The sequence below is a fragment of the Gymnogyps californianus genome, chromosome Z, assembly GCF_018139145.2.
Source record: "Gymnogyps californianus isolate 813 chromosome Z, ASM1813914v2, whole genome shotgun sequence".
In the NCBI taxonomy this organism is placed as follows: domain Eukaryota; kingdom Metazoa; phylum Chordata; class Aves; order Accipitriformes; family Cathartidae; genus Gymnogyps; species Gymnogyps californianus.
This window is the reverse complement of record NC_059500.1, coordinates 43442467-43469621: the sequence shown is the minus strand read 5'-3', so window position 1 is coordinate 43469621 and position 27155 is coordinate 43442467. Positions and strand designations below refer to the sequence as shown.

General features: G+C 36.0%; 1 protein-coding gene across 1 annotated transcript in view; it reads right to left on the bottom strand.

Annotated features, from left to right (window-relative positions):
* Positions 1 to 826: 826 nt before the first annotated feature.
* The window catches only part of GNAQ (G protein subunit alpha q), a 137320-nt gene continuing 110991 nt past the window's right edge, over positions 827 to 27155 (bottom strand). The window contains exons 4-7 of the mRNA XM_050912575.1: positions 25724 to 25852; positions 24617 to 24746; positions 7011 to 7164; positions 827 to 3340 (exon numbers count right to left, since the gene is read on the bottom strand). Of these exons, the coding sequence (XP_050768532.1) occupies positions 3150 to 3340; positions 7011 to 7164; positions 24617 to 24746; positions 25724 to 25852 (604 nt within the window). The 3' untranslated portion in view covers positions 827 to 3149. The remainder of the gene's footprint in view (positions 3341 to 7010; positions 7165 to 24616; positions 24747 to 25723; positions 25853 to 27155) is intronic.

The window sequence follows — 27155 nt, the reverse complement described above, 5'->3', positions numbered from 1 at the left end:
TCACACTGCAATGCTGTGTTAGGTGATTCATGTAAAGCTTGCCTTGGCATACCGAATATTCCCCCCCCCCGCCCCCCCCGAACATGCTCAAATGATCTAAACATTGCCACAGGTTCAACTTACCTAAAATATACCAGAAGTAGCCCAGTGGCACACTCTTGAAAACTTTTGCAATCACAATATAACCATAAAGCATGAGTAAACTTTTGTTTTGTTTTTATACAAAACTCAGAACATTTCCTTCTCCCCCACCCAATATCCCATAAGAAAACAAAACAAATTTAAAAAAACCAAACCCAAACCTTTGTTAGACACCACTGTCTCTTGGGTTTTTTTCTTTTTTTTTTTTCTTTTTTTGGCTACAGTTCCATTTATAGCACTGAATCCAGCATGGGGAATGTATTCCCAGGTTAAAAGAAGGGATATTATCAACAGTGGAACTGTGAAAACAGAAGCTCTGTTGCATTTATAGCAAGATCAGGACCAATTTTGTTATGCTTTATGTAAGAGTCACTGCTCTGATCCCCTATTCAGAATGTCAGTGTCACTTTTTATAACCTAGATCTACCTGCTTTAGCTTATTAAATAAAATGCTTTAACTCCTTAAAATCGTTAACAATAGTGACTTTTTGGTTGTTGTTGTTATATCTAAGGTTTCTGCAGTTTCTGAAAGACTGTTTGATTGGTCTGATGTTCCATATTTTTTCATGGTATTTTTAGGGCAAGAGCATATACTCATTAGTACTTATGTACAATGATTTGAAATATCTCTAAATTTACTTTTCTAATAAAGCTTATTAGAAAAGTAAAAGTAACCTAACATGAATCTGCCAAATATAAATTAAATTCATATTTAAAAGCTTACGTTTCAATCCTAGATATAACGGCGTAAGTTCTTCTACTAAGACTGGTTTCTACACCTCTGTAAAGCCCTGACAAGATTTAAGCATTATTTTGAATGTGAATGGCCTCTGTCTGGGTGTCTCCAATTTACTTCTACTCAGGAATGTGCAAATGATTTTATACAGCACGATGCTAGTACCGCTCTGTACTATAGTAATTTTCTTTGTTTTGTAAATAAAAAACAACAACAAATCCCTAGTCAGAAATAAACTGACAAAATTTACATTCTTCTCTCTTAAAAAAGTAAATAAAATAACATTATTTAAAATGTGAATTAGCTATAAGACATACAATACAATTACATAGATACATATCAATACAGCACATTCAATTTGCCAAAAATTAATGATTACAAAGCCAATATGGATGCTGCCATATATATATATAGATGTATGTACAATGATTATAGCATTCATAATTGCACTATACCTACAACCAGTTTTAAATTACAAGGTGTTTTAAGAGGGAGCAAAAAATAGCAACTGTTCTTACTATTGTTGTTTTGGAGTTGGGAGGGTTAGGGATGAAAAATGTCTCATTAGTATTTATTGTTAACTTTGGTAATCAACTAATAAGCCATTCTTTTTTCCACCTCCCATCCGCTGCTATTAGGCAGCAATTTCTGTGTTAAGTGCACTCTAGTGCTACTTGGCATTGTAGATAATTAATCCAATTACATGTCTGAACTCTGAGTTTTCTATAGCTTGCTAGCAGTCATGCACCTGGTCAAAAAACACCTTTCAACCTAAGCTGCAGAATAAAGGCTCATCAATGTGTGCTGCATTTTTGTTGTTAAAAAATTGCACATTTAAATTTGAAGAATTATTTTCTCACTGTTTCATTTACATTAATAAATCTTTTCTAAAGAACATTGAGAGAGGCTATTTTGCATGAAAGCCTATCAAATGTCTGTGAATCAGTTAGTTAACAAGCAACCTTACCAAGAAAGGTTCCTGAACGTGATCTCTCATCAATAATTTCTTGTTATACAACTAAAGGTGCCTTGATATTATTACAGAAAACAATCTCATGCCATATCTGACATAAGGAGAGATTTAAACTGTCTTTAAATTAGTAGACCACATGCGTGTGCATGGTGCACCTCATAGCATATTCACTCACACTGTTGGTTTTGGCATTAGAAAATGGAACACTTTCTAAAAAAGGGAACATATGAGCTGAAACTGTGTTTGTTTATCATTTGGCAGTTGACTCAATCAGGTCAGTTCCCAACCCATCCGTTTGGCATTTCAATCAGTATCTTACGTTTCAAGAGCATTGGTTTTATAAAAAAGCCAGATTTGGCAACATTAATTTTATACAATAAAAATAATTTTTCTACTGTGGAAAAAGAACACTTAAAAAAGCTCTAACTTAAGAAAAAAACCCACACAACTGAAAAAACCCCCACTGTCTCAGGCTGTTGCCACTGGGGAAAATGTAGTGTCTATGACATTTCTATTTGGCATTTGTGAATAAAAGAAGAGAGAAAAAAATGGCACATGGCAATTAAAAAGAGATTCTAACATATTCCACGTACATCCCAGGTTGTGTCTTAATTATTTCATTACTGTCTTCTGTGCACCTTTCCGAACTGTGAAAATACGGTTAAATTTAATATCCTTAGACAACTATAATTCTATTTTGCAATCCCAATATTCTAGTCTCAAAAGTGAAGACAGAATGAAGACACTTATGTCAAGAATTTAAAAATCACAGTATCAATACTTTTGATCCTTCAGAGAAAGTACATACTGTAAAATGAGAATGACTGATGACTTAAATTCTGATGATAGTATTTTCCTGACCAAATCACTCAACAGAAAATATTTCACCCAGGAATGCAACTGGGAAAAAAAAGGCCATTGTACCTTGTAAAAGATAAGAGGGGAGGGGAAGGAGGGAGAGAGAAAGGGTCAGGGCAAGAGGAAACCAGCTTGATTTTGCTTCAATAGCAAAAAACTGCTATCCTTTGTAAATATACGACTGAGAATTTAAAACACATTGAGTCACAACGTTTTGCCTAAAAAATGAGGAAATGTGCTGTGAATGTACTTCAGCATCTTTTGTTTTTCCTCCATATAGTTTAAATAAAATCATAATATTAACTACAAACTCTGTGGACATTCACAGAGTCCAGGCCGGCAATAAATTAGTATTATGCAAATTGTTTTCACAGATAATACAGTCCCTCTTGTATATCTTCAATCACGCAAAGTTGGTTTTGGAGGGCCTCCTAGGCACAGTTAGACCAGGTTGTACTCCTTCAGGTTTAACTGTAGGATCGTGTCCTTGACAGCAGCAAAGACGAAGCGGATGTTCTCTGTGTCTGTAGCGCATGTGAAGTGGGAGTAGATAATTTTGTCACTGTCTGGATTCAGGTCTACGAACATCTTCAGGATGAACTCTCGTGCCGCTTGTGCATCCCGTTGTGGTCCTGATAATTAAGAAGAGGAAGTCAGTTTTCTTAAAGTCGATTCAGTATTTGAACTCAACAGAAAACAAGAAAGGCTCAGTCTGTGGTCCTCATGTAAGAGAAGACAGGGAACTTTTTACTAATCAATAGTATCATATATTGGCTACTTTCTTCCTGGTAGAAACTATGAAAAATAAAGATGGAAGGAAATTTCAGAAGTTCATCAAGTCAGAGCTATCATGTCAAAGCTGCTCTTTTCCTGCTGACTATCCCCTTTCTTCACTAAGATAATGTTTAAAACAGATGATTTATAACTGCACGGAATGAAAACCAAAAAATTAGCTATACTAATATATCTTTAAAAATGTTAATAGAATTGGTGAATGTTCAGTCTACACCTACTATATTTAAATTGTACTTAAGTTCTTTTAGCACTGCAACATTTACTAGTTTTATGAAGATTTTAATAGGTAACATAATGAAGTTATATCCTGAACTGGTCTGACACTGTCACCAATAGAACTTCATTTACTTTAGTGATAATAAAATACACATGCTCTCCAGCTGAAGCTGTTTGATTGCAAAAGGCTCATGTTCTAACAAATCACTTCTTATCTAAATTATGTATGATAATGATCCTATCAGATCTAAATTAAGGTTGTAATTCTCAGAAGGATAGAGAGTCTATGTAACCAAACCACATGTTCAGCTTTACAGAAGACAGAAGGTAAAGTAATGACTTCCAGCCTGGAACAGTGAGGATTCATTCATGTTCACAGCCAAAAGAGCAGTGCAGAAGCAAGAACATTAGCCATAAGCTGTTGAATTCTGTTCCATTATTCCAGTGCCGTTTCTGAAGGCCATTATTCCCTTGCTCTCCTGTTTCTGGAATGTGGATTTCTACAGAACACGCATGTTTTCTGTGCTGCCTCCTCCTCCTATTCTCTTCATTAGTCCTGTTGTTACATGGCAATTAACAGCGCTCAGCTGTTATATGTAGTGCTGACCTTCAGTAGTTATGAAATCTGTACTTCGGGGGTTAGCACATGCCCATATATTTTTCAAGAATTGGATAATAAACCTTCTTTTTAATACTTCAAGCTTACAAGTAGCTAACATTTTCAATTTGGAAAACTCTATAAAATTTAGGTAGGGAATACATGGAAGAGAAATCACATACTTTCTGGTGTGCTGCAAATCCATGTGGAGGGGTAGTAAGATTCTGCAATATATGGGTGTATGCACATGAACATATATGTGCATATATGTAGATACATACACATATACAGATGACACATTTCCTGAGATTTAGGGATATAAACAGATCATAAGCTCTCTGAAGCAGGACAGAGGACTGCTCAACACTTCTACAGCTTCTAAAACACAACAGGCTCTAGCCTTTGGCTTTGTCACCCAGACTCTATAGAAACAGCAGCAACAATAAGTCTCACACTACCATGAATAAATTTGCAGTATTTGTGAAGAAAACTCTTAGACTTTCAAAGACAATGATTTCTTCAAAATAAATCACTTACTGTTTTAAACAACTTCCTAGAATTTTGTTAAACAGTTTCACAGTAGCTAGACACAGTGCTCTCTCAAAATCTACTGCACTATTCAAAGCCTGTATCCAAATTTGCTTACCTAATCACACCTCTACTGACTATCATGTAATTTAAATTTTCGTTTGACTGAAGTTCAAGTATGGAAAATTGAGGTTAGACAGAACGTTTATGACCTCAAGAATTTAGAAAAAAATTGAATGAGTCAGTGTTACATTTAGATTGCAAAGTGGTTGTGATCTAAATCATATGGAGACTTGGAAAAGAACTGCCATATACATCAATAGGTTTCTTGTCCACTGCTCCCTAATCAGCAGTTTTCGAAGAGTGTCTCTACATGATACATTCAAGATCTGTACAAGAAGTACTATGTTAATATTTTTCTCTTCTTTTCCTCCCAACTATGGGCCCTTTTTGTCTTTGTCCTCACTCCCTCTCCCAGCTCTTCGTTCCAGCCTGCGAGTCACTATTCCAGTACTAGCCATGCAAGGATGTCTTCATGCGATACACTGACCTCTGAGCATGCCTCAGTCCCCCTTCCAATGCTGTTACAACACACTGTGCAGCACAACTGCTTAGCTTAATTTAATCGATCCAGTTTGCCATCCTTGCTAGTAGTTCTCATCCCTATGCTACTTTCCCCCTTGTGCAGGATGGGAGAAGTGATCCAGCTGAAAAATACCCAATTCTGACCCCTTCCTCAGATCTTTCCACCTCCCACATCCCCAGTGTGCTGGGACAGAAGAGGAGACCACATGGTGACCTCTGCAAGCCACAGACCCCACCCTGCCACCAGAAGAAATCAAATCAAACCATAACCTTGTCTATGGAGTTAAGTCCAGCAAGATCTGCAGAATTAAGAGACAAAGACTCTTGACGACCTCCAGGTCTTGACTCCAACAGCCCTACCAGTCCATACTCTTTTTTCCCCTCACCAATGGCAAAGGACAGGAGAAATAGTGTTTCTCTGAGCTGAGTGGTTGGGTTTTGTCTGTTTTTTCTGGACAAGCATTTAACACAGGCTTTATCGTCACTTGAGTGGTGATAACAGAGCAGACTGTAGAGTCTTCTCACCTTCAGGATGTCATCTAGGGAACTTGTCATACGAAGTAAACTTGAAAGAACGAACATATTTCTATTCAACTGCCAGTTCTCTTCTGCATAGCACTATGAAACTAAACTTACACCGACTCATAAATAATACAGTCTGACCCTGCAGGCTGTTCACTGTTTCCTTCCCCTTAAACAGGAAACAAAATGTACATTTTTCCTATTATTACTTTCCATTTAAACATGAGAGATTTAATCTTTTATTCAGCTTTCAAATCTGCTATTCAATCCCTGGTGGGACAAAACAGATTTTCTTTTTTTAAAAATAGGAGCATTTAGTTCTTTAGACCTCTTATTATATGAGTTTGATTTTTCTCTGTTACCAAGGCCTCCACTCAGTTACCTCAAAATACTCAGTTTTTTATCTCAGGAGAACCTTCTGAAAGTACAGTTTTAGTAGAAACAGCTGTACAATCCACATAATTTTTTTATGGACAAGCACATTAAGCTTCACATAAATAATGTAAAATTAAAATAAAGGAAAAAAAGAGGTACAGTAAAAGCTGGAAGGAGTGGTACCGGTTTCCCTGAGTGCCACAGAGAGCTTATGACACGTCCCCTCAGATATTCAGCCTTACACAAAACCAAACCTCAAAAAAAAAAAAAAAAAGTAAAAAAAAAGTATGGCAGATAATGTGTAAAAGTGAGGAATGTATTTTTATTTTTTAGCTTTTATATTTCAGTTTAAACCCTCACCCCAACTTATAAAAAAGGACAGAATGTGGTTCACTGCTAATATGACAATACTCACCTAAAAGTCAACAATTTCCCATGAAAGGTTCTGCCATCCTACCCACAATTACAGTCTAAAATGAAATCCTCGCAGTCTAAAAAATCCCACAAGAGTTCAATCATATTTTCAAAATTTAGATGATTAAAAATTGCAAAGTGCCTATCTTTTTTTTTTAAAGAGCAAAATATGTCAGAGGATCTATCTATCTAGCATTTGGATAAGGCTATTATAATTTGTCATTATTGCAGTGTAAATAGAGCGTGAGCTCTGATGTCATTATACTTACCGTCATACTCTGGAAAATAATCAACTAGATGGGAGTACATAATTTTCTCCTCTAAGAGATCTTTTTTATTTAAGAACAGAATGACTGAAGAGTTCTGGAACCATGGATATGTGATAATTGTCCTAAAGAGTGCTTTGCTTTCTTCCATTCGATTCTGGAATAAAAAAGAGAGTGGAATTTTGGTGGTCATGAAAATAATTTTTAATTTTTTTTTTAAATAAATTAATGCAATTTCACTTTATTTGGTAAAAAGATCCATTTCATGTTTTGCACCTTCCTACAATATGTAAGGTTCAAGTAAGTAAATTACAATTAATAAGTAAGCAGTTAATTAAATATGTAGGCATTCTCCTTTTGCAAATTCAACTGCTCAAGCATAAGTATTCTTTAAAACACAGGTCATGAACATGAAAGCTGTAAGAGGTACATTCGTAAAGTCTGAGTATGCACAGTTTTGACCAGCCAACAAACTGGTGGGTATTGAAATGCATGGGATTCATGGTAGGGACAAGTATACCACAACAAGACATAATAACCAATTCAAGCTTTAAGAACATTATTTATTTTATAGCCCTTTCCCAAACTTTAAATGCAGAGTTAGAGAATTCTTAGAAAGAGATCAGGTTTAAAATAGCTGCAAGTAAATTTGGAACCTGATAACATTTCATCAACACCAAAGGCTTATGACATAAAATCTTAAAAATCTGTAAATTGTTAAATTTGTTTCTAACACCATTGGGTTAGCCTTTACTTTAATTGCTTAACTGCTCCTGAAAACCACTTTGCATTATAGCTGAAACGTAGGTGAAGCCTACAGTTCTATTTGTAACACTTTCCTGTCATTGTCTAATTATGTTATGATTTGATACTGTTCTGAAGAACTGTTAGGCTGACATGATATGGTTAATACAGAGTCAGAACAAACTGAGTTCAAAACAAAGGAATTAACTTACTCTTTTTACTATTATTATTTAAAGCTGCAGCCCCCTGAAAAAAACCTGTTTCACCACCAAATGGGGCTCCAGAAAACAACAGCAAGGAGGTGAATCCTGCAGATTCTGTTGTTGCTGAGCCATACAACAATCCGTCAGATAACTCAAACAGTTTTGCAATAAGTGTATCTTTACTTGCATTAATTTGCATTTTAAAGAGACCAATATAAACATGAAGAATAGGAACTTTAAAAAAACAACAACAACAACAAAAAAACAAACAACAAAAACCCCAAAAAACAAACCCTAAAAAAATTTCCATTTTGTAGAAGTTGATGGTTTGGTCTTTTATGTCACCACAGAATCTTCAAGCAGTTTATAAAGCTCTACTGCATGGTGGAGTGGTGGGTGAAAATAAATAGCTGAATTTCTAGACTGAGAAACTAATGCAGAGGAGTAAAACCTTTGCTTTCTTGCAGTCAGTTCTTATGACTCCCATTGATTTCAATGGTGCCAGGATTTCATTCAGAAAGGAGAAAAACTGAAATGTCAACAGAGCTGAGCATAAAACCTAAGTCCTTAGACTAATTGTTCATCAGACCATGTTTTCTTCTCAACAGTCTATATAGACTACTTCTCTAAACAAGGTCTTACAGAAGGGCAATGGGAACTACACAGGATAGTTTTCACTTTTACAGCTTGATGAAAAAGAGAAGGCAATGTAAACTTACAAACTACTGTTTAACCTGTATTTACCTAAACTCATTAACACTTGTTACCTTCTAATGTGACACTCAGAAGGTGAAACAGCGTCATGACTCAATTAGCAGTGTTCTTTCACAGTAAATTTATAAGCTACTGAAAACTTCTCAGTAAGAAAAATGCACAGAAAACACGAAGAAATTACTTATCTAGACTAAGTGTTCCTGTTTTTCACAAAAACCTTTCAAGAGGGCTGCTGTATCTTCATCTAGAATGCTTATTTTTTTCCATATATGTAACACAGAATTGCAAAGACAAAATAAATAAATTGGTTTGGATAGATTTATGACCCTTCCTCCAGGAAAGCTCAAGAAAACTGTGTTTTGCAAACATCATTATTAGACCCAGAGCACATTTTCATTTTCTGTTTGAAAGGGATGCCAAACAAGATGAAGCAGAAAAGGCATGCAGACTAAAGCTACATTGACATCATGCCTAAAACAATTTCTGGCATCCTATCAGCTAAAACATTAACTCTGTAAGTGCTGTGTATCATAAAATACCAGGAGACACACAAAATAAACAACAAAATATTGTGTCTTCAATGTAAGAAGAGTATGTCTTGTATTATCTATTAATTATGAATCCTGTATAATATGAATTGCATTCCACAGAGTCACTTTTTTCCTACGATAAATTTATAAATGTCTCTCAAGTCCTCTCAGGCTTGATTTGAGGCATCTGACTTAAACCTCTCCTTGACAAGATATCTACTAAGGATTCCACTCAACAGACAGATCAGAGATGAAGCAGGCTTCCATGATTTCAGAGATAGTTCAATTAATTCAAAACCAATCTGGGATGCCAAAAAAGGATACTACTAAGAACACAGTGTAAAAGAGCTACTTCAGAAAAAATAATGTTATATCAAAGGAAATAATTACAGCCTTGAGAAATTTACAGAAGTGGTCAATATGTGCAGTCTAACACAACTGAAAGAAATGTTCAACTGCTTTAGAAAAAATACGTCGTTCAGGATGTCAGTAACTGAAGTCAATAAAACACTACCAGATTATCCCACCCTCATTCACTTCACTGTATTCTTTAGTATAGTCAAAATTTCATTTCATACAGAAGCCACTTGCCTCCAAAAGTCATCCAGTTAACTATATTTCCAGGAAGAGCCAGGCTAAATCTAAATCTATTCCTGATTCTGGGAGAATAGGCTTTAAAGAGGTAACAGCAGTAGACTGCTGCCCTTGCTAATTTTGTATTAAATTATCCAGTCCTAAACAAAATTAGCTGGAAGTCAGAGAATTGTGGGAAATGATAAAACATGCACATTGCATTGCCAGAGCCCATTGAAGTAGAATTATTTCTTACGGTACAAGGATCTTGCCCTGTACAGTCGTACCAGATGAGGATATTGGGAAAGTAAGACAGTAAGGTCTTGCACACCGAATGGTAGCTCTGAGGAACAGTAACTATCTCGGCATAAGGATTATTTCAGAGTGTACGTCACTACAGAATGGCCCTTACCGCACCTCCATCTGCAGAATGAAGCAAACAGTAGGGATTAAGACATCAGGAAGGCTGCAGACACACTGTCTAAGGAGTTGGCAAAGGATGACAAGCTGTCCAAATCAGTTAAGAAAAAGATCACTCTCCTTAAGATCTACAGTTGAGAGGTCTATGAATTTCCATGATCCTTCTCAAGGAAAAGACCACACAATGTCATGTTCTGCCGTTACAACAGAAGTGTGGAAAAAAGACTTAGGATATCACTGGTTATCTTCTCTGAATGTATGTCACATTGCAATGCTCCACAGACAAATATGCCTTCACAAAGGACATATGTAATAAGATGGTACTGCTTGAACTTTAAAAGGTCAGATCAGTCAATTCCAGGGATTCAATGTGGATTTCATATCATTTGTATATTTAACAAGTGTCCTGCAAAGCCTCATGAAGATATTAATCAAGAAAATTCCTTTTCAGTTCATTGCATGACATACATAACATTATGTCTATATTACTAAATGACTGCTATGGTGAATGCTATTTCACTTGAAGAAAACCTTAATCTTAGATGCAATGACATCATGAAGGAATTGTCCACAGGCTTGTCTGTTTTCTCTGATTGTATCAGCTGGTCTAATAAAATTATTGCAGATCTTGCTTATTTTAGCATTTGTATTGTCCACAGGGATATTCTGAATGAAAAATGTCAGTTGTATCTGACAGCATCATAAATTACAGGGCTGTTATTGCAGTCATCTGTCACATTAACATCATAGTTTTGACATCTGAAGATCATACCAAGGAAATCCAAAATCTGTAACTGAATGTTAATTCTGGGTTTTGGGGTTTTTTTCCCACTTCTTTTATAACTTTATTATGCATAGACCTGATAATAATATCATAGATGAAAACTCAAGGAGACTCAGAGGCGGGGAAAAAAAATAGTAAATAGACATCCTAACTTCACATTCAGGTTGGGTTTTTTTTACTATTTTTTTCTGCCTCCTCTTAGTGCCACGAACTGCACTTACAGTATGGACAACACTATCAAAGTGTGAGAAAACAAAGTACTTAACATGCCCTAAAGAGAAGACAGATACTCACTGTATATTGACCATACCTGTATCTCCTCTTGGTGTGTAGTCGTAACATAATAAAACCTAAAGGGTCTACCTCTTCTGTTCCCTCCCTGTAACTCCCACCTTCAGGTGAGTGGTTTTTCCATAACTGAGCCCTTCCATAGCAAGTAAATAAAAATGCTTACCAGTTGCCTGAATTATGGGAAATCTCACTGGCTTTTTCCCTTTCCCTATCCTTAAGAGCAAAGTAGACAGGATCTCATTAAACACATACTAAACTCTCAGCACTTTTAAAAAACTGTCCCAAAAGCCAGCACTGTAAACTTGAAGTTAATATGTATCATTACGAAAAACAATCAGCCTTTGGCTTCTCCTTTTGAAACTATCCCACATATTGAATCAAACCATTTGCTTTTCATAGTTTCTGTTTTAACAGAGAAGAGTCAGAAAGTTTAAAAGAAGGCAAAGGCACAACAAAAGAAGCACAGAGATGAAACGTTATAGCTTCAATACTAATGGAAAGTGATGGACTTCCTAGGAAAACCCTGCAACCTGAATTTAAGGACTGTTTTTGTTAAACTTGTCACTAAAAAACTTGGCATAGTTATAACAAAGAGCAAGCGCAGTCAACTTATGTGGGGGTAGCTGATAAATATCCAACACAAACTCTGAACATTTAATTTATGTTATTAACAAGTAAAGAAGCTGGATTCAGCAAAGTACTTTAGCACAATTCTAACTATAAATATGCATGTACTTGTGCAAAGCTACTCCTTTGCTTATCATCAGGCTTAAGTCAAGATCGTGCTGTCAGATGCTCTGTTAGGAAAGGAGTAGGAAAGAATCATCATATGCTCTTCCATTTCTAAGTAGCTTTTCCCAAGAGGCAATCTTCTACATTCTCCACTAAGACACTGGGACACATATATTTGGAGAAGAATTTTGCTTTTATTTCACCAGAAACTACTCATTATAAAATTAGAAACAGTAATTTACAGTTCAGTTCCAAAATCAGACTCTTCATATAACAATAATACTGCTCCTACCCAATACACATTCAGGGTCTGGCTGCCTGGATGGCTTCCGAGCAAGGGCTAGGTCTACCAGTGGTAAAACACTACAATTAGATGACAGCAGTTACTATTATAACTAAGAGAACATAGACCGCATCATTATGTACATACACATCAGCAAGGATTCTGCTGCACTGCTGATACCATTAAGCACCATACAACATGAATGAGTAACAACCCTACCTTTAATTTGTTTAAATGTAAACAGCTCTAAGTACTCACAGTGACTGTCAAGCATCTTCCACTGAAACACCACTGAAATGGCAGCAGAGTATTGACTCTGAAATGTTGGCTGGAAGGCATCTCTACAGTTCATCTAGTTTAGACTTTCGTTCAAGTAGGACTACTGACAACATGGGAGCATGTCAGGCATGGCTTTGTCTTGGCAAGTCTTGAAAGCCTGTACAGATGGAGATTTCAATACCTCTCTGGTTTCCCTGTCCCACTGCTAAACTACCACCCGAGGGAAAAATGTTTCCCAATATACAGCCTGAACTTCTCAAGCCACAATTTATTATATTGTCTACCTAGAAAAGTGTGGCTCCATGGCACTCTTGCAACTCTTCAAATACTTGTTGGCAAGGATTAGTGTCCTCTTCACTAGACTAAACAAGCTCAGGTCCCTCACCCTGTCTTCACAGGATATGGGCTCTGGGCCCTTCATGCCTTTCCCAACAGTTTATGTGATCATGAAATTGCATTTACAAATCCTCTGTAATTATTTCAGAGGGAAATGGAAGGGAATTGTATTAAGGATGGTGAACAGACATTTTGATATTTTGTCACTCAGATGTGTACTCTGTAGATGTTCTGCAGGAATTGAAAGATGGCCCAGAGATTTTTAAGTAGATTTTATCTGCTTGAGCAGATAAAGCAATATATAGGTCCTGAGCTTACCATAACAGATTAAACATTCTAACATGGCTTCACTATTTCATTTTAGAATGACTCAAAGATTAATCAAAAAATATGAAGCAATTCATTTTTTGACTAATCAATCTCTGCTTAACTTTCTGCAGTCTCATCTCTCTGTTTATCCAATGTCTAAGAGCAAATCAGCTTTTATGGATGTCACGGCAGATAAAACTATTTTTGTTCCAGAAGTAATTTCTCCAACAATACTGCTTATTATTCTCTAAAATTTCTCTTAAATAGGTTTTCTGTTGCTAACAATACCTCATACCATTGCATGCTCACCGTTTTCCTTTATTAAACACATATGCAACATTACTGCCACAATATTTTTAATTACTTTAATTAAAGAATGTTTGAGAAGATGAAATTATTGAATTACTCACTGTTCTGAAAAACACTTGTCATTAACAGGATGCACTTTTTCTTATGTAAGAAACAGTTTCATGTTACAGTATGTTTACTGGAAACAGGGATAGGATTACAAGGAGTATAGAAAAAGGCCAGCATTGGGGATCTGACCTTCTGTCAGATGCAATGCGAAGGAAGCCTTGCCAAACCAAGCAAGACAGTGTGGCTCTTCAAAAAGAGGACAGGAACAGTGGGGAGCAGGCGGTGTTTAATTGTTCAAGCACTTGATCTGATTTTATGAGCCAGTTCTACCTCAACGAATTGCTTCCAGAAAAATCTTATTTCAGCTTCAATGGAAATGGCTGTAGAAAGAAACTTGTGAATAACTAATGTACAGAAATGTGCAGCTGGAGCTGGCTCAAAGCTTTCTCAGTAGCTGACAGTCATTCTCAGCAATAATGCCAACCTTTACAGCAACCCCACTCCGACAGCAGCAACAGCTCATCGTGGCCTCCCTAGCTTTGCAGGCAGCTGGCGCAAAGAAAATGAGCAGCGGGATCATTGTTTTCACCATACCCCAAGATCTGCTGGCCTGGGCAACTTCCCTGCTCTGTTTATGTCCACAGTCAGTCCTGAATTGCATAAAGACGTATTGATATTGCCAGCCATGACTCCATTTTGCTCGTTATGATATACAGATGCCAGAATAAAATTCTCCTATCATCCACACAACCTGAAACAGTCACCAGTCCAATGTAAAGACACCATCTTGAAACACAGAATAAAAAATACAGCAAACTCCACTAGTGAATAGAAATTCGTTGACTATAAACAGATCATATAATCTTGGACAAGATTATTCCAATTTCTTGTTAAACACCAAGAAAAAACACTGTACTTATTCACAAATTATGGGACTGTCTAGTTTTATGACTAGAAACATGTTTTTAAGAAACATAAATAAAAATAAAATGAAATTTCTTTCTACCATGTACTACTTCACTATATAAAAGATTTTACACTGGTAAGTTTTTGTATGACAGTTAAACATTAACACAAATATAACTAGACATACAAACCATGTTTTCTCACATTTTTATCCAAATGCAAACACTTACTGTTCCTCCTTTTTTAATAGATTAAAAAAGAGTATCCTTGCTTCTACTTTTTTTTTTAATCCTATACTTTCAGTTTTCATGTTAAAATGACGGATTTCCAGTTTTGATTTATGTATTGAAATTCTCTTTGCTATCTGTTGCTCTGGGAAAACATGCCATTACTCCTGCAATTACAGAAATAATAGAATTGGCATAATTTATAAGCACTTGATTCTAAGAAGTCAAATCCTGAAAAATACCTGAAAAGCGCTCAAATAGCATTTAAAAGCTGTATCAGCTAGTGCCCAGTGAAGGGAAAGCAGCACTTCCCAGCTAACAAACATAGTGCTTTGACAGAAAAGACCAAGAACAATATTAATCTGAAACAATACAGAAGCAGTAGTGGAGTTTCACCCATTACTGTCTTTATTATTGTCTAGAGTGGCCTCTAGTGGGCATACTGTAACTTGCATATTGAATGAAAAATGTAGTAATTAATTTTTGTCTTAAAAATTGTTAGTAACTTAAATAGTGTCTGTTAACAAAATTAAGATTTCACAAATTTTGAGGGACTGAATTTTGTTGAAATGAGAGAGAAGGTGGTGGGGAGGTAAATAAGATGCATTTTTCAGTCAACAACTCATGACATATATAACTACGTTTATGCTGGTAACAAATGTTTATTTGAGTGAGAGGACATTCAGAGACCATAACTGTAGAAGAGGAGGTACTGACGCAAGACAGCTTCAGACAAAAAAGCAGAGGTTAATATTTCAGAAGTTGTTTAGTATCACAGTAACGGACTCTATTATTTTACCTGACAAAATCTTGTGCATGTGAATGGTTTTTGTGCGAAAGTCTGCATTAATTAGGAATGTCTCCATTCTCCAAATAAGACTTCCAGCAATTATTTAAGTAGAAGCACTGTCTGGCTGCACAGAAAGACCTACAGTGTATTCCTTGGCTAGAAATTTAATAGAGCTGCTACATGAAAGTTGGGAAATAACAGAGGAAATCAGGAAGTGGGAAGTAAGTGCAGAGTCCTCCACTATGTAAAAAAGTAAATACAGTATCAAAACTGGAAGCGTTTCAGATTTTTGCCACCAGTACAAAGTATAATCTTGCAGCTATACTGCTGCAACTAGCCACCTAAGAAAAAACTGCAATAGTTGTACAAATATTTTGATGAATAACCCAAATGCAGTAAGAGTCAACTTCAAACACAGAGCTCAGGAGTAATTCCTTTATTTTCTTCACTGGTCTTGAATCTTTCTGCAAACTAGCCTGACAAAAGAAGCTGCTGGTAGAGGACTGGGAAGACATCTCTGTAGATGAGAACTGTATTTTTAAATCACCTGGGAGAACAACTCTCACCTCTCCAACAACTTAAATTTGCAACACTGCACTCGCAAATATATGGCAATTTTATGTACCCAGCAGAGGGACAGATGAACCAAATGACAGCTGAAATCCATCAAATCAACATGTTCAACAACCATCAAAGCACAAAAATACTGTCCAAAAAAAAGTGGTCAAAAAACATGGTCCAAACATTGCTGTCAAATATTTTTTAAATAAAAAAATGGCTGTTAATTTTGATGAAATAACATGAATGCCAGAATAATCAGTTTTTCATGAATACCTACATATTTTTGAGAAAAACAGGTGAAAATATTTTAAAATTAAATTGTCATTGTCCTTTTCTGGACAGTTTTGACACTGGTTATTGAAAAAAAAAAGTGGCAGTCGTCTTTGCCAGCAATTGCTGCCAATAGCAACATTTACCAGCAGCATTTCTGGCAGCCTCTGCAAGCGGGTTCACAATCATTCAACCTCCCATTTCCATTATGAACCACCCACTTAAACAAAAGTGAGAGAGGCTCTGGCTCTTCCTTATGCAAACGCTTCCCAGTACTGATACTTTACATTTGAAAGGTTCTTTATCCACAAACCAAAAAGAAAATAAACATGCATATGTGTGAACAGGTATGAACAGATACAATACATACAGCAACAAGCTTTGGCACAGGTGGTTAATGTGTTATTTTCTCTAGTTTCCAAATAAACAATGAGTTCTGGAGATTTTATTTCCCATGGAAATAACATTGTTAAATAATTACGAAGACCATTTGAGGATTTTAATTCTATCTGGGAGTTCATATTATCCCTCTGCCCTACGCTCAATTGTTCTGGATTGCTGAATGTTGATGAAAAAACCAGACAACTAAAGTATTATGTTTATTCACAATGCAGAAAAAGAGAAGTGCTCTAATCTCAACATTGTTTTCTTTCAGCCTTCATGCTAAGCCATGTAGGACTAGCCTGTGAATAAGGAACACAAAGTGCTGGAAGAGAAATGGAAGCATGCCCAGATGTGAACAGCAAGATAGTTCTGATGAAAAAATGAAATACGTGCTTCAGATAATTGCCTCCACAAAGACTGAAAGTATTCTGAACTCTGAGGCCTCATGCCATTTCTTATTTTTGTCCCACATCAAAAGAAAGTGCAACTGGAACATTGTACCATTTTGTCACCCATTAACGGATCGCACTGATGAACAGTACAGAAGTTCCATCTAGGCTTTGGATACTCATCTATTTTGCAGATGTATTTTGTCTAGTTTCAAAACATGAGCATGTATGCCTGCATCTACACACCTGTATACACACACAAATGAGTTCACAGTAAAAATACCTATCCTCGGTTTCATGTAATTATTTTAATATAATTTTAATACATGACACATTAACTGGAATATTTTTTAACAAACCAAGCAACGCTGATCCTTTCTACTTGGGACAACTTAAGAATAATAAAATTTTCCATCAATCAAAAGAACTGACATCCTTGCACAGTGCCTTTATTCAGTACTTGAAGCACAGAAACATCGCAGAAAACCAGGCTGCAAAGTTCCTTCAGTTTCAGTTTGTAGTTGTGGCTGAGTAGTACTGAAGCCTTAATTTTCTAAATATCCTTTTTTGCCTTCATACAAGTGTTATTTCTGATAAAATCGCAAGACAGTTCTTCAGTGTAAATTAAGCACTGTGAAGGTAACTACATTAATTCAGATATCCATCATCAAATAAAGTAGGCTTCTTCAGGGCTTTAAAGAAGCTACGGCAAAACCCTATGGCATGACCACAAAGATGCTCCCCAAAGAAACAAGCAAAAAAATCTTTCACTTGTCAAACTATGATTTTTCTACTTAGAATCACAGAAGAATTTATGTTGGAAAGGACCTGTGGAAGTCATCTGGTTCAACTCCTTGCTCCCAGCAGGACTAACTTTGTCATTAGATCAGGTTGCTCATGGCCATGTCCAGTCAAGCTTTGAACATCTCTCTCCAGGATGGAGATCCTACCCCTCTAAGCAACCAATTCTACTTCACTCACTTGTATGTAGCTATCATCTTTCAGCCCTCATGATCTATGAATGCCAAGCTAAACACAGTTTTACTGAGCACCACTGTATTTACAGACTATTAAGTTACTAGACAGTTTTAATGATCCCCTGGTGGTAACGTTTTGGAGAAAGCATTCTTAAGAACAGACTTCTTCCCAGATTATTTAGCTCCACGCTGCTTCCAAAAGGGACTCCAAAAGTCACATGTCCCTTCTTCTTTCCACCTCTCCTGTTCCACTTGCCAGAGTACTGCCTTGAATTCCTGCAAGGTTTGTGCAATGGCTTTTGGAAACGTTGTTTGAGTCACTTCCAGATCTACTGGTTCTGTTCACCTCTCGAAATAAAAATGTTATGCTTTCCTACTGCTAGTGCCATGCAAACATCTGCTGCTGGTAAATGAACCTGCTATTCTACATTTCAAAAACCTAGAAGACTTGATGGGGGATCACAGCTGCACTGTGCTCCTACTTAACAGCCACTGCTTTAAAATTTTATAAACTCAAGATAAATCCATAAGATGATGGGATGCTGAACACAGAATGAGAGAGCATCAAGTTATAGCAGCCAGAATTCTCAACAGTGCAAGCAGCAGTCTTCACACAACTCTGGCTGCTACACCACTGTACATTACACAGCAGCAATGGAGCAGGTTTAGGCAAGTATCTGGGGAACTCATTCTGTTCAGAATAAGGAGAATGGTAACACAAGCAAAAGTATTTGTTGGAATATTTTAAAAATGACTGATCAAGACTGGCACAAAAAAGATTCAATCTGGTTATCATATCAGGTTAGATGATGCAGGTCCTTAAAGCAGACAAACCATTTGGTTTCATATGGTAAGGAAGTGAAAGTCAGTGGACAGATGAACACAAGGCAAAAGCAAGAAGCTGGGAAATTATCTTTATGGCATCATTTTTGTGGATGTCCACTGAGCAATATGGCATTTGTCAAGACCACAGAAAAGACAGATCCTAGATAATAGTTTAACGTGTGAAAGGAAGACACACAGGAAGTAATGGCAATATGAAACATAGCTTGAAGGCACGTGTCTAGGATTTCTTAAGCCAAGGAATCAATTTTGCTATTATTTTAAAACCTCAGAATTCTTAAGCCATTCCAGACTGCTTCATACATCACAAACATTTTCAGAAAGAACTGCAATGTGGGATCAAACTTGTAAATACATGAATTATAAGGAGGTGGTACTTTCTATAAAACTTTAATGCAAATCGCATGACAACTCTGATGATTAAAGAGAAGGGAAGGAAATACTGGTTTAAGAGAAATTCAGTTACATATTATTATGTTAAAACTAACAACTTTGGCTGCAGCTAAATCAAGTAATTTATTAAGACATAGTACAAGCTTTAAAAAAATACCAAACAAAAGCTTTAAAAAAAGCACTGTACTCTACTTGACAAGAATCTCCTCCTTTTCTGATTAAAAAGAACGAATAATGGTTCTTAATAAACCTCTTAAAAGGTTTATTTTAATTAAAAGGGTTGCAAATTACCTGTCTGGATAGGATATATAAATGCATTAGACCTTAACAGTAAAATTGGTTCTATTTGCTTTGTTATTCAAGGTCAGTGAAAACTCAGCAAATAAACCACCTATGAAATACAAATTTTTAAAGTTATGTTAATGTTACTATTTTAACAAAGGAAGAGACACTTCAGTGATTCTTTTATACGTGGTTTCATTCATCAATGAAAAGAAATTGCTTAACAAGTAAAATAATGAAAAAACCATTGTTTTCCTAAGGCATAGAGATGCATATATAAGATATTTGTACGAATACAGGATACGTAGTATGTATTTATAATGCTGGGCATTAGTGAAATTCCTTACTCAAAAGTCAAAGTGGAAGGAATATTAGTTGCAAATATTAGCAACTAATTATCTCCAATCCTTTTAAAACTTCACATTTTACAATTGCATTTCTTTTTTTTTTTTTTAAACCAAAATGTATCAGCTCTGACCAAAATCATCTAAACTGGCATTTTCCCCCCAATTTATTTTGTGCAATGGATGTTCAGAATACTCATACTGATTTACTGCTAAAATTTATCTTTTATCAATGACTACTTTATGCTGCCCAATGCCTCTGTAGCTTTGCAGCCTCTGATGATACCTCAGGAAAGACAGTATTTGCTTTTTGATAGTTTAGAAAATTTCAAAATTTCACTTAGCCTATTAATCCATTAATTCAGCTGAACTGAGGAAATTGTATCCTGTCTTTTCTGTTTTTCATCTGGGAACACAGAAAAAGAAAGATCTCTACCTACAAAAAGGCAACATTTTCATAACCTATACAAGCTATATGAAATCATATACCCCTTAAGACTTTTAGTGTGCTAATGCGGAAGAAAAAGATGTAAAAGCATCAATAAATATCGTCCTTTATTTTGCCATTTCTAAGTACTTAACAAGCTCTGCAAAGATAATAAAACCCACTTTTTAATGAAACCAGATTTTACAGGTATACTGTGATGTCTCTAGTCCTTCCATAACTGCAAGTGGTTACCGGTTCTCTTATAAAGCTGGAACTAATTTTTGCATTTATTGCACTGGGACCATGAGATTTTATATGTTTAGAAGAGCTACCTGTGATACATATTTAAATGCAGCACGTCCTGGAATATGGATTAATATACTTTGTCTAGAAAAAAATCCTTTATTTAAGAAAACAAGTTGATTTTGAAAATGGAAAAGTTCTAAACTGTGCTTTTTGATAAAACTGCAAATTTCTCCGGATCTGCTGGTATAATTCAGAGCAAAAGCCTGACCTAGAGGACATAATACATCATAAATTAATTTACTGGAGAGATGATTCCTTCATTTTTTATCTCACCTCTAATTCTGTCAGACTTTTCTGAAAAAGTGAAAAGGTCAAACATCTGATAGTTTAACTTATAACATGATCTCCTTCGTCACATCATATCAGACTGAGGGATGATTTACTTAATTTACGGTACTAGTAATGTAATTAGTATATTATGTCCTCTGGATCAAATTTTGTCCTCATTTCCACCAATGAATCTAGACAGACTTACTGTTTTATTAAGGGCAGAATTTGGAACAGTTAGCTATCTCTCCTTTTACATGTATTTAAGTAGAGAAAGGCATTTCAAAACTGTACATCATCTGAAATTTTTGCAAGATATGTTTAAATATACTGTCCTTACCAATTCTTCTTGTTTTGTCTTTATGCACCAAAATCAGATACTTAGTTATATACAATCTAGACACATACTTAAGAGAGGAGAGATGACGTTGTTTCCGACTATTGCCTGCTAGAGGAATCATAATTAAAATACAGTTGGGTAGCCATGCGTGCTTTTCTTCAGGATTGAAGCCCCCAACTCTTTAGCTGCAGATCTTTGTCATGGGAGTGCAATTTCATGCATGTATTATTTAAGAGTCATCCTACACGGGACTCTGAACAACAGGCAGTCTGAACACTTGTCTTATTTTCTATGTATGATGCCCCCTTACAGAGCAGTTATAATATATTCCTCAGAACTTTTAATACTTAACTCCTCCAGGGGCATGAAGACAGAAACAGCTCCCAGCTCAATCCCACATATACCCGGTAAGTAAAAGCCCTTGAGAGACACTAGCAAAGCCTCTCAGCTCAGTATAGCCTCATCTGATTTATAATCCAAACGTATTTCTCTTGAATAAGCTAAACAAGGGACAAAATGGATTTACAACTGCGAGTCTATCAGGCGCTACATTTTGAAATACAAATCAAGAGTCTTAAGGGCTCTAAACCAGTTTCATAATGATGAAGGGTCATATAAACATACATGCACTGAATGGCAAATAATAATTCTTACAGATTTATGTTTACTCATGAAAATGAGATTAATGAAAAAATGCATTAACTAAAAAGAATGCCACAGATTATTAAAAAGTATAGTTTTCTTTGTAAAAACATACTACAAGGAAAAAGACTTCAGGCAATAACATGCAGTGGACTAATTAGAAAAAGAAAGTAGGCCGTCTTACAAAAATCATACTGTTTAATCAGGCCATGAAAGCAATGCAAAGGGAGTAGCAGAACACTGCAAGTTGTCGAGTCAGATCTTTTAATTTCAGTAAGAGGCACGCAGATCAAAGAAGGATTAGATTCTATCATAGTATCACACTGATGGCATACATAAGAAGAAAGTAGGGCATTTACACACACTCTCTCACTTTGGTGCTAAAATTTTAATACTGTTTCACAATTTAAAGGTAAGTGCCAAAAGTATCTCTTGGTCGATTATCAAAATCTCCAAGCTAAATTACTGTCTTCCCTACTGAGCTTGTCACACCCCAGTGAAGAACAAAAATATTTTGGGGGTGTAAATTTCTTAATTCAAGGTGTCAACTAACACATTTAAAACTTTTTCCCATATTTCTGCCACACCCACATTTAGACAAACTATGCTTTGCTTTATGTGGAATAAATAAAACCATTCTTCTCCCACGCGTTCTGGGACTGCAATGTTTAGCGATACTGGGGAGGGAAAAGGAAGGGAAGAAAGCAGTGCTCTGGTATACCAACAAAATCTAGACAGACAGGGTACAGCTTGCTGAAAGCCAAAACTAAGCTGCCCAGATGGGTCCTTAGCACTACGACAGTCTTGATCCATCCCAGAGCTAGAGTAACACAGGCCTAAGGCTGCTGGAAAGTGCTACCAGGGTATGTATGTATGACTTGAAAACAAAAACTGGCTTGAATTAAAGTTATGAACGTATTTTAAACTGAAAGATAAAAAGATTCAGAAGTCTTCCACTGTTGTTAATGAGAAACATAAATAGTTTAGCAGCGAGGTAGAAGAACCATCTGCAAGACAATGAGGAGTTTTACAGCTTTTGTCTCCACGAAGTGTTTTGAAAGTGAAAACTTGAAAAATCAAAACAGCTTTATGAGTAAAGTGATCTTTTTCATAATAGTTGAAAAGTAGTTACAAAAAAGCTATCACAACTTTAGGCATCACTTCAGTCATTGGAGAGCCCAAAACATAAAGGAAATCTTCAGTCAGATGTTCTGTTTAGTTCACAACACGTGAACCCTTTTAGCTTATGAGAACACAGAGCAAGATTGTATACTCCAAATGATTCAGCCTAGGAAGATATTGCTCCGTCTTCTACAGTCGGGATGCTCTAAGTCATGATACGCACACTGAAGTTACCTGACAAACCAGAGCAAGGGTCTGAGCAAGCCACCTAACTAGAACAGGATACACTTAATAGGGAACCAGAGTCTCGTAAACCTCTCCCTACAAGACAGTTCCTATGAGAACTTCTCCCTATGAAAAAGACAGTATGAAAACACAGTGATAAATAGCTAACATCAGGAAGTTTTGAAGTTCATTTTGGATAGTTAGAATAGCATTTGAAAATCATCATAACTCATTTTTCTTTATGTGATTTCCAATATATTTTGTTTTGACTTGTATAATTAAAATGCTTAATACTTCTGTGTTGGCTTTGTGGCTACAAAAGAATAATGCAAACAGAAGAAGATAGAACCAGACATTTCTGGATTGACTTGAAATGAGCCAAGTCTGACTGAGTTCTCTTTTTATCTACACATGTCTAGCTTCCAAAATTACAAGAGATTAAGTTGGTGCAGATTACATCATCAATTTTGTAAATTCAGCTTTGAATGATATAGTTAATTACATAACTAATGTGACGATTTTTTTTTTAAATGGAAAGACTAGAAATGTAAAAGCTTTCAGAGCTCCCAGACTTTATTAAAAAATGAATCCTGAAGAAAGTTCAGCATACAAACATGAATGTCCAGGAACACCTGTTTTACCTTGTTATGTCAACCATGCTCTTAAACAGTGAAATCAACATGTATGGAGCCATGAAGAACATCCAAATGTTTTCTTTTTTTCACCTAACTTTTGTAAGTATGTGTTAAAAGACTTGCATAGGACAGTGCTAGTGAGTAACTCATAAAAGTTTGATGAATAATTTAAAATAGTCCTCAGGAAAGACAAAAAAATGTAAACATTAAATAATCTCCCTACTCTGTAAAACTGCGTTCCAAATACTGGGTACTAGTGTGCTTTGCCCCCTCAGCTCATCCACTTTCTTACTTGTTCTTTTTTGAAATAAAAAGACAATATACATCCTATGCTTTAAGTCAAAGCAATGAAGTTTACTACTTCAGGGTCTGTTCTAGCAAAGAATCTATAAATTTTGTCTTAATTTTCACCACCTATTTTTGTGGTTCTGCTACATAACACTAACTGCACAAATAGCTACACTAAGGACATTTCTCTATATTCAACTGTATTCCCCTTCAACACAAAATAACTAGGTTTCTCTAAATCCTCCATGGAGCAGACCAGCTTTGACATATTTGAAGACTGATCCCCTCCTCCCCTCTTGATCCCTGTAGTGCTTTCTCACTCCATTGGGTGCACCTGTGTGTGACTGCTGGTAGACGCATTTGGAAAACACCTGGGACTGGACAAGTGAAGTTATTTTTTCTTTAAAACTGGTGCTTTTTTCTGATGCTTGCTTACCTCATTGTCTGACTCCACAAGCACTTGATCATATTCACTAAGAGCTACTAGGAACATGATAGACGTGACGTTTTCAAAGCAATGTATCCATTTTCTTCTTTCTGATCGTTGGCCTCCTACATCCACCATTCTGCAAAATTAACATCCACATCAACTTCATGAATACCTTAACAGATAAACACACAAGCACACACACAATGACAAAATTCAAGAATTTAAGTTTGGTTTGTTTTTCTTAATGATTTTTTCCATTGATCTTTAGTGGAATCTGTTGTAAGTAGACAGTTAATCATATTTGCTTTTAAGTCTGATGTGTTTTCTGTATTTAAATCACGGTGGGTCTCAAAACCCTCAGAATTTCTGGGATACAAAGGTCTCATGAGCCATGATTCAGCAATGTATGCCCTGTGTATTCAGCAGAAAAAGCTGTGAACAGAATAGACTCAATGGTCTGCCTTTTTCCCCCCAAATTACCGGAGTCAAAATTCCCAACTTGTTAAAGCTGCCCCATTTTAAGAGGACAATTAGAATACAATACGTATCTACTAAGTTTTTAATAGCCAAAATTAAAACTCGAATTTGCTCACAGTGTATTCCCACTTCACCCCGTGTCTCAGTATAACTAAACACAGGTGTCTAACATGCAATTGTAATTCCATGGTTATTTTTTAAACAACTGTACTTGCACTCAAGTAGGGTGATTTCTCTTTAAAGGAGAGCGATTTCTCTAAAAATCAACTACACAAGTGGTAACTTTGTATTCCATAGTTTACATGGATTATGAGGACACGATTGTATTTTCAGATTATTATTCATAGTGAATCTTTGATACATATTAATGAAAAGATGAATTGCAGGTCTTCTATCAGTAATAATCACCTTCAGAAAAAGACAAACCTAATTGTCTTTCATCATTTTGACATCTTTAACATCAGCTCCTTATTGTATGTGGACAATTACATGAAAATATACTGACCAAGCTCAAATTTTAAAAACATAGAATAATTGCTTTTTATGCACTTTTAACCAATATCCTATACATGCTATTACTAATGTAAAAGGAAACAAAAGAAACACAGCAAGTGGGTGTTAAAACTTTTTTTCTACCTGAAAATGACGCTTTGTAAGTCGAATGGATATTCAATGATCCCTGTTGTTGGGACTCGAACTCTGAGCACATCTTGCTGAGTTGGCAGATAGGTGGAATCTGCTATGCGGTCCAAGTCATTAAGATAGCTATAGACAGGGAGAAACAACAGGAATGCAACACAGTGACACCATCATCCCACTGAGGAAAAGAGAAAGGAAGACTCGGGAATGGAAATGGGCTGTGGGGGGGGAAGAAGTACAACAGAAAAAAGAGCATTATCAGCATAAAAGAGGGGACAAAGTATAAAAATGTGCTCCATTCTCCCTTCCTGTACACCTTCATAGCTTCAAGTAAACTCTACAGAAGAGTAGCATGATTATTCTGTTTTTTTTCATACAAGTTTGCTTGGCTTTCACATGTAAATTCACCAAAGATTCAAAGTTTTCAGTTACATAATTCTAAGCAATTTAGAGACAAATAGTAGTATAAAATGTGTGAGAAACATAAAATTGCACAGTTTTATTTGAATATGTAACATATTTCTTGATATTTGTTCTGCAGTGTCTACACAGATACATGGACAGTCAAACATGAATCTCCCAAGTAACAGTGAACTGCTATAGAATAGATCATTATCAGTTATAAAATGATAGGAGGATAAACAGTACTGTTTGGAGATTAAATTTTAAAAAAAATTTAAAAAAGGAAAAACCCACCCACTGACAAATTTAAAAACACTCCAGATCTTGTTATCTGAAGGCAGCACTGATTATTTAGTGGGATCTCTGGCACCTGAAAGTCCTGCATTCACACTGAAACTTCTGATTAAGTTAACAAGCCTGCAGTACGTGAAATGTACTGACCCAGTCAGTTAGCAAATAACCCGAAATTGCTATAAAATTCCTTGTAAAGGTTCATTAACTACAACACAAAACTCTTCTGCTATTGCTTAATGGTGGGTTTCAACCATGAAGCATCAGTGTACTGGAGGTTTTAATTAATTCTCATAAAAGAGATGCTTCAAAAAAGAAGTGTACTAATGTGTGTGTGATAGCCTGTTTGAGTCCAGGAGCTGGACATCTCATGACATCAGTGCACCAGGCAGCTTGGGCTCCCCCCATGGTATACGTCTGGGAGAAAGAATGCTGCAGGAAATGAAGTTCTTGGGCATTTGGTTACCTCCCAGCACAAGAATGACCTAGACTTAGCCACTGAGAAGATAAATTAACCTATGGATGCCCTCATTCATTCTAGGGGAGGAGAGCAATCGTCTTGTAATTTATCGAATGATGAAGAAGTATCACTAAGCTCTGAACATGTTCTTTTCCTTGTAGTTACTAGCGAAAGTGCTCTTTTTAAATAAATCCACACAAGAAACAACTAGACTTCTTCTAGATGCTCTGAATGATTTCTTAATGAAATAGTGAGAGCACCTTACCCTGAACAATG